General features: G+C 35.2%; 1 protein-coding gene across 1 annotated transcript; it reads right to left on the bottom strand.

Annotated features, from left to right (window-relative positions):
• Positions 1-4,120: 4,120 nt before the first annotated feature.
• On the bottom strand, positions 4,121-8,614 carry LOC149216376 (uncharacterized). Its single transcript, XM_089391195.1, has 3 exons — positions 8,425-8,614; positions 8,227-8,351; positions 4,121-4,433 (listed from the first exon to the last, which is right to left on the bottom strand). Exons 1-3 carry the CDS (start codon positions 8,537-8,539, stop codon positions 4,212-4,214), a joined length of 462 nt encoding a protein of 153 aa, XP_089247321.1. The 5' UTR covers positions 8,540-8,614; the 3' UTR covers positions 4,121-4,211.
• Positions 8,615-9,240: the final 626 nt, after the last annotated feature.

Genomic DNA, 9,240 nt, shown 5'->3' with positions numbered 1-9,240 from the left:
GGATTACCCAAAAACAACTGAGTTGAATGTGTCGACGACTCTTAGATGCAATGTGGGATGTTAGAGTTACAAGATAGATGTGAGGAATGAACTCTACAGTGTCCGATTGATGAGTTTTGATCAAATCGAGGTTGCGATGTGCATGCCACAAATCTAGGGAAAGCGACACTTGGTGGGAGGTTTCTGAAATGATCTTTGCATGTAACCTCTAGCTGCTAAAAATAGATCTATAAAACAAGGGATGCCTTTGCATGCTGCTTTGGGAGGAGCAGGCCATGCATGCAAATTAGTTTTGCTCGGTCCCAGAGGGATCCGATCAACTCAACTACACATGCAATAGTCTGCTCAGCTTGGAGGAAAAAATGTGCATTTTTGGGATGGAGTTGGGCTGGCTTCCCAGAGAGATTGCACAATTTCTCAGCAGAGTAGTTGACTGTTACCTAAAATTGCACAATTTTTAGGTTGAGCATCCCTGCTGGGAGGAATTGTGCAATTTTATGGGTCAATATTGGGTGGTAGATTTGCACAATTCTTGAGCCCAGCAGGTTGCTTGACAAAATTGTGTAATTTCTGGAGGGAAGACTAGTTTCCCTCTAGAATTACACAATTTCTTGAGGGAGTTGCTTAGCCTGCAGCTAGACCAAGTCCGGTAGAATAGTTTGTGAGGGGAATGCAACAAGCTCTGATGGATAGGTTGTCATTTTGCAAGAAAAACACTAAAGCTAGTGTACTTGATGAAGCAAGACATGCTTCTGTGAAAGGTTGCTAGGGGGGCTCCAAAACAATTTTGGAGGGTGGTTGTAGCCGCTACAACACCTATATATTTAGTCTACCCACATACATGCACATTTACATAATGGTGAATGTGGAAAATCTAGAACTCTATGAGCATTTCAACGTTGGATCAAGAAAATAAGTAGGCACTACGTTCTATAAAGGATTAGCACCATATACTCGAACAAAGTTTACAAAGGATGCAATTTTCCAACAAAGATCTAAAATTAGAATATATGGGAAGCATGACCTTTGGCCTTTTGCATATTGGATGAAAACACCAACTTCGAAGGAAGGCTAAATGGTACTCTGGGGATAAGGTAGAGGAAAAAATGTCTCACCTTATTCAGCAATATCTTTTGTGGACAAGAAGTCCCCCAAATTAGAAAAGTTTGATCCAAATTGGATCATCATATTGAAATTTTTTATTTTTAAAAAGTTGGTTTTAGAGTATAAAACACTTATATATATCACCATATTGAATTTTTTTATTTTTTTAAAGTTAGTTTTAGAGTATAAACACTTATATATATAGATATATATATATTAAAAATTATGAATAATTATTTATATTATTGTGTGTACCATCCCCTGTTAACCTCGCTTAAAAATGCATGGAGTTAAAATTTTGTAATACCATTTTACCCATGTGTAACTTTCCAAATTACCTATTCCTAATTTCATATTCCTTTACTATCTATTAGATAAAATATTCATCATTACATAAATTAATCTTTAGCAAAAGAATAAGAAGTTATATTACATAACATAACTTCTCCTAATATATTAAATTATCATAACCATCCTATTGTAACATTTACCAATTTCCATGATTCTTTCAACTAGGTTAGTTAATAAAAAAGTTGCTAATGTAAGTGTCACATCATGGAAGCAATCAACATCATAGGAATTACAGAATAATAAAAAAAATCATTAGACACTCATATACCTTGGAAACCCCATAGGGTGAAAACCAACAACCATTAAATTTTATTATATAGTGCATGTGAATATGTTCACCCCTAACTCAATGGTTGTAAGGGAGCCCATCCCTTGAATATTGTCATAAAATTTTACAAAAAAATATCATCTTAGATATGACATAACTAGCTATACGCTATTACAATCATCATGATATCATTTACCTACAAATACTTGAGCAATGTGTCTTTGGGTCTTGGTTCTTCCCATTAGTGGACTATCGTGCAATTGACGTTCTTTAACCTGCATAAAACACTAGTCTATTGCTTGGCATAATGTTAAACATAATCCATCTTTTGCATGCATTGTGGTCATCTTTTGCAACTTCTATCCTTAACAATCTTTGATATCATGATTAAATCAAATATTAATACATCCAATACAAAAATATATACTAGCAATGTTTCAACATTTATTCATGTGCATATATGAAATGTAACCAAGAGATTGCAACATGCTTCTTTTAACAACACTTCTCGTGCATCAATTATAAGCGTATAACTATCAAGCATGTATATAAATAAATACCATATTAATTTTACATTTTTTTCCAAAAGAAAACCATCAGAACTATTCTTTTTTTTAAAGGAAATTAGCATTTTAGTTTTGATCCTTGTGCATGTAACTAGATAAATTTTTTTAAAATAAAATAGACTCTCAATTATTTATTTGTATATACAATTATGTAATCATTTCCAAAAGAACTAATACCATGGATATTATTCTTATGCATGCCAATGCATGTTCCTTTATAAATGAATTTTTATCCAAAGGAGAATTGTTCCAAAATAAATCTAACACAGTAGTGATTATTTCTCGCATGCAACTATTTCTTCTTTACAAAAGAGAAAACATGATAGCTATGGAAAACACATATTGCTTTTCAAAGGAAGTTATGTAAATATTGCATGCAAAAACACATTTTTTTTTCAAGTGATCAAATGAATATCAACCATTCTTTTATGCATGCAAATACATAATATTGTCCCAAAACAAAATTAATATCATAGTGGATGCTCTTATGCATACAAATGCACATTCATTTCCCAAAATAAGGCTAACACAATAGATATTATTTCTTGTGCGTGTAATTGCATAAAACGAGCTTAACAAACTATTTATTTTTTTCCATGCATGTAAAAACATATTTCATTTTCTAGAAATCTAACTCATCAACTATTATTTTCATGTGTGCAATTGCATGCTCTTGTTCTTAGAAAGGGGAACTAAACATAATAGTTTTTAAAACGCACATAATTCCAAGAAATATCTTTTCAAATCTTATTTACCTTCTTGAATGCAGGGTTTCATGTATTCGTTTTAAGAACTCAAATACATAGTAGCTATTTTTCCTACATGCAAACTTATATTTTGATTTTTCAAGAAATTAAACGTAGTTCTAATTTTTCGAACACACTTCTTTTCAAATAATACATGGCTACTCTTTTTTTATGCATGCCATTCTCATTTAGTCTTTTCCAAAAAATTACATGGTTTCTATATCTTTTATTTGAAAAATTCTCATGTAGTTTTTCCAAGAAAATATCATAATTAACCCATATTTTATGTATGAAAATAAGAAAAACCTTTTTTTAAGACTAACTAATTTTTTATTATGAATAAGCTATGCAAAAGATGCATTTTTTCCCAAAATTAATATAATTAATTCTACTTTTTACCATGATTGTCTGTAACAACATATATTTTCTTTGAATTACTTATCTCTCTAGCATAGAATGACCTCATTTTTGCATGATGAGGAAACAAATGCCTACAGTCCATCCTAGACTTTTATTTTCATTGCTCTTTCAGTTCACAATGACCATAATCCATGACCATAATATGACTCCATAAATAGATAGAACGATCTACACTCTGCTTACGACTAATTTAATATTATAATTCACCACAAAAATTTCCAAACATGTAGACAGAGAAATATCACGAGATTTGCATTAGATTTCACAAATATTTTCAACCATCCTCTAGAAAAGGAAATAGTTTCCTCCAATACCCCTCCTTCAGATTTTTAATTAATATAGGCTCTGTATTTCGAATGGGCAGACATGTCGTTATTAGTCCCTACCATCTGGCAATGGCCAGGGACTATAGGAATTGAAAAGATGGTATTTAACATTAATTCACATGCTTACCACCTGCTTACCATTACAAATGACTATGAATAACCAAACTTTTATTGAAATATTAATTTGATAGTCTTATTTAGCCTCTTCCCGAGGCGGGAGGGGTTAAAACATAGGTTATATTATTTTTTCCGTTGGCATTTGGAATTTTTGTGTAGCAAAGTAAACTAATGCTACACATTAGTTTAAAACATTAAGTGTTATACTGAAACTGAATTGAATTAATTCTAAGCTCATAAGCTTCACGGTAAGGTGGCATGTCCATCTGCGAAGAAGCTCTAGTGCGCCTGTCGCCTGCCACGTACCACCGCTTCAATCTAGGTGCCATTCCATAAACTGGAACAGTTGTCCTATTCGCGAGATTGCATAGGAGAGTTTTCCATAAGCCAAAGTCCTTGAGTCTTTGGAGTCCCTGAGTATTCTACATAATAATGGAGTCCAGTCCCTTGCTAATACTCTGATGAAGCGCTCCACCGTTTGGCTGTACTCCTGTGGGCTGTTGGAGAAATTGAGGCCACCAGCGCATCTACTGACCTGCATTATGAAAGCATACATGTCGAAAGTTAAACAGGTAAACCACCTATCGCTTAACTGATTGATATAGAGACTTGAAGATTGATATAGAGACTTGAAGATGAAAGCATTTTGAAACAACAAATTGTTGCCGCAATTCTTCTATTGTTGTGCAAAGAGCCCTGTCACAGAGATCAATATCAAGAATTAATGGATTCTGAATATTTATTCCCATCCGACAGGCTGAAGTAATTGAATATTTATTCCCATCCGACAGACTGAAGTAATTGAATATTTATTCCCATCCGACAGACTGAAGTAATTGATTAATTTGGTATAAACCTAAAAAATGCTACATAGAATTCAATTTTCAGAAAAATCTTATTATGCAGTCTTATGTATGGTGCAGTCTTCTATTTGATCAATATGATGCGATCCTATGATTGATGGAGTCCTATCTTTTGAGTCATCGTATAAACATATCCTTTTTCAAGTAGAGCAAGTAACAAAATGAAACAATATAAAGCAGAAAATCAACTCAAAAAGGAACGTAGTCGCTTGTCCGCATCGGTCAAGGATAAAGCAGGCAAGATCAAGAAAAAGGGTAGACTACTACTTATGACTAGGTTCCTATGATTTCCATGCACTGTACTTTTTAATAGATGACTGTGTTAACTTGCATCTTTGCTAGTCTACATAATTCTGTGTAATTCTGTTATGAAACCAGCTTAAGAAAAGATAGAAAAGATAGATCAACGCCTTAGAATTCAGCCTCTTCGAGGGGGCAACCTCCTTTACATTACATAAATGAACAATTCTTCGATGATACAAATGAAAAGACCTCCTTTCTATATATAGGAGTCTAAGGGGTCATAACATAATCAGAGCCGACATAACAATAATAATTTAAGGGCAGAATAATAACAATAGTGGGCTTCTATGGGGTACAATAGTAACAATATGGGCACTACATGGGTACATCAATATAATAAGTGGGTTATACTAATAACAATAAGGGGTTACACTAGTAGTATAGGGGCCTAACATGCCCCTTTCCTTCAAAGAGCGTTGTCCTCAACGCTTGAGTAGTTCTTGATGCTTCTGTATAAAATTCCTGTCCTCCCATGTGGAATATTCAGCGGGTAAGTTCTTCCACTTGATGAGATACTCTGAAATTGATCTATTTCGTAGCTTTCGGGTTCTTGTTTCTGTGACTGCTCCAGGTTCCAATATGATTTTTCCTTCCTCTTCAATTTCTGGCAATATTGTTTGAATTGGGATCTCTTGCAACTTTTGAATAAGTGGCCATACTTCTTCGTCCTTATTCCATTCATCCCTTGCTTCGTTTATCCAATCTATTTGGATAATATAAATAGCACAAAACAATGCTTCCACATCCTCATTCTTGAAGAGTCTTCCCATTCGGTAAGGTCGCCATTTTTTAAGTGCATGTAGTATTGCCAACATTTCCTTATCATAAATAGCTTGCTTGAGATGTAGCAGTAAAAATACCCAATCACCTACATCAAAACATTTTTCACTACGATGTTGATCTCCCTGTTGTTTCGTTTGATTTTTCACCGAAGTGGCGTTATCCTTTAAAAGTTGGAGAACTTGTTGTTGATGCTTGATGTGATCTTTCACTGCTTGAACCTTTTTCTTCTTGATATGTCCTTCTATATCTAGAGTTTGAGGAGTGGTAATTTCTTCCAATCCTTTACAAGATATGGTCGGATTCATTTCTTGATGCTTGATGTGATCTTTCACTTCTCGAACATTTTTCTTCTTGATATGTCCTTCTATATTGATAGTTTGAGGCGTGGTAATTTCGAACAATGAATTACAAGATATGGTTGGATTCATTTCTTCTTTCTCGATGTGATCTTTCACTTCTTGCACCTTTTTCTTCTTGATATGTCCTTCTATCTTGAGAGCTTGAGGAGTGGTAATTCTTGCCAATGCTTTACAAGATATGGTCTGATTCATTTCTTCTTTCTCTAGGGTGGGGTCTTGGTGTATATCTTCTTCTTTTGATGTTTCTTGATCCTTTTCTTCCTCCTCTTCATATTCTATGTAAAATAACTTCTTCTCAGCACACTTATGACGTTTAGTGCATTTGCTATCACAATTGTAACAAAGCTCTTTTTCTCTTCTTTTTTTTCCAATTGTTGTGGTGTAACCCTTGTAGGTTGTGGAAGGCTAGGAGAAACAACACTTCCATATTTATAGTTGTGAGGGGTACGCTTCCTGGTTTCCATAATTTTGCTTTCCATTATGTCACAAAGCCCTTTTACTCTTTCCAATTGTTGTGGTGTTGCTCTAAAGAAGGTGTTGCTCTTTGTATCCTCATAATGTGTTATCATTTCCTCTGTGAAAATTGACCACGTAACAAGTTGTTTACGAGAACAAAGCCCTTTGTACCATAAAAATTGATCTGGTTCTAAATATGAAGATGCAATACATACCTTTTGTAACAGTTGTACACCATGTAGATCATAATATTGCTCCATCTGAAGTATCCAATTTACTGGATCCTTGCCATCAAACTTCCTCATCTTGCTTTTTCTTGATTTTAGGAGCTCGACCTTGAAACGACTGTAACTCTGTACTATCAGATCTTTAAGTTCTGAAATTGTGACCTGTAGTAGTCCTTTGTGCCCTCTTTCCAATGCCACTAGTCTGATCCAAATTGGATTCTCCAAGAAAGAGTTATGCAAAATCTCCCGCAGTGACCTGATTATAGACTAATTCAGTAGAGCGAACTTGTATGAAGTGCCACGTGTCACTGTTTCGACCTTTGACTCTAAAAAATATATACAAGAAAACTACAGTCTGTCCTATTTTTGTACCTTCTTATGAAATTTCAATTTGATGCTCAGAAAGAAAGTTATGACGATTTTCCCCAGGTCACCTGTTTGGAATCTAATTTAGGAGTCTGCAAAGAGACCAACTTCATCAGATCATATCTCCGCAAATATCGCGCTAAAAGCTCTGAAATTCAGACCCAAGGTTCAACGAGATTTCTTCTCAAATGGGTTTTTTTTGCGACTTCTGAAACTTAACAGAAAAAAGTTATAGCGAAAATGTCACGATGACCTGTTTGGAGCAACGAAACCCTAGAATCCAAAGCTTTGATACCAAATGTTATGAAACCAGCTCAAGAAAAGATAGAAAAGATATATCAATGCCTTAGAATTCAGCATCTTCGAGGGGGAAACCTCCTTTACATTACATAAATGAACAATTCTTCGATGATACAAATGAAAAGACCTCCTTTCTGTATATAGGAGTCTAAGGGGGCATAACATAATCAGAGCCGACATAACAATAATAATGTAAGGGCACAATAATAACAATAGTGGGCTTCTATGGGGTACAATAGTAACAATATGGGCACTACATGGGTACATCAATATAATAAGTGGGTTATACTAATAACAATAAGGGGTTACACTAGTAGTATAGGGGCCTAACAAATTCTAAAGGAGAAATTAATATTTATATTGTTGTAGTATTCACTTTGGGTGAGGGATAATGTGTGGATGTCATATGGTTATCTTCCTGTGTTGGATTTTCTGTATGAGCTTATGAGCATTCATTGAAATTTGTGCAATTACTTTTTGATGGTTAAACAAGATAACATACCTACAGCAGTTACCCACAACTGTTTGAAAAAATTACACCTACATTATTACACCAAAAAGGAATTACACCCACAACAATACCTTCTCCACATTTTATGACCAAAGACTTCACTGGAAAACCATACAAGCTCTGAAAAATTCAGTGACCATTTTGGATCGACAGGTATTACCCGTTCATTATCCTCTGTCGGTACTGTTGGAACCCTTCCTCCCCTCATCATCTTCTTTACAGCAGAGGTCACGGGTTCGAGTTTGGACGCGAAGGGCTCATGACCGAAGACTAGCCATCCCAGGCCTGCACAGTTAATGAATTAACTTGTAAAAAAAACTCATATGTTGAACCGGGGAATGGGTTTATTATAAGTTACCTGCAACACTGAGTGTAGAGACGAAAGCGGTGGTGATGGTCCTCCTGGGGATGCGAGGCGGCCATGAAAACTTCACCCTGCCCAACTGATCCTTGAAGCTGACTGCGTCCCTCATATTTAAACGATCGCGATCACGAACTCATTTGCAGACTCTTCCCTCAAATCTCACATAATTTGTTGGCAGCTATGGCTGTGGATCAGGTCGAATAGCTCTTGCATGTTGGGAATGGGATATAGAAGATGGTAGCGGTGAGGTGGTGTGCTGCCACATGGTTGAACACGTGTAGGTTGGCGAGACACTTAACGTTTTAAATATTGGAACAAGTGGAAAAATGCATCCTTCTAATAACTTAAAGTTGAACCTTAAAACACGTTTAGAAAGATCTAACTTAATATAAAGCTAGATATAAGCTAATGGAAATGAATCTCTGATTGGACTGAACTTTTGTGAAGGGACTGAATCTCTGTGGAAGGGCTATGTCTATAGAAGACATGTATGACTATATGTACTCCAACGGGCAATCCGTTTGTGTGGCCCACCTGCATGTATGACACATGTCCCATCCTCTTATTCTGCAGTGTATACAGAAATATACAGAAATGTTTGCTTGACGTGGAAGAAGAAATGAATGAGCACCGCTAATAACCAACTAAATGCCTTGGGTTTTTTCTCGCAGCGTATTCTGGAAATTTAAATGTTTGTCGTAAGATATTAGATATTCGAGGCTTTATAAATGAATTCGAAGTTCTATTCAAGGAACATAAATAAGTTTTACATCCGACTCTAAACTTACAAGATTTTCATGTTTAAACTCA

Source organism: Pinus tabuliformis, chromosome 1_1, assembly GCF_031772625.1.
Source record: "Pinus tabuliformis cultivar Carrire ecotype Pingquan chromosome 1_1, CPIR1, whole genome shotgun sequence".
Lineage (NCBI taxonomy): Eukaryota > Viridiplantae > Streptophyta > Pinopsida > Pinales > Pinaceae > Pinus > Pinus tabuliformis.
Note: the sequence above shows the minus strand (reverse complement) of the source record. Positions and strands in the feature narration are given on the sequence as shown.

Coding starts and splice junctions, on each gene's coding strand:
- LOC149216376 (XM_089391195.1), bottom strand. CDS start 8,539: ATGAGGGACGCAGTCAGCTTCAAGGATCAGTTGGGCAGGGTGAAGTTT. Junction 8,352..8,424: donor CTCTACACTCAGTGTTGCAG/GTAACTTATAAT, acceptor TTAACTGTGCAG/GCCTGGGATGGCTAGTCTTC. Junction 4,434..8,226: donor CGACAGAGGATAATGAACGG/GTAATACCTGTC, acceptor TTCATAATGCAG/GTCAGTAGATGCGCTGGTGG.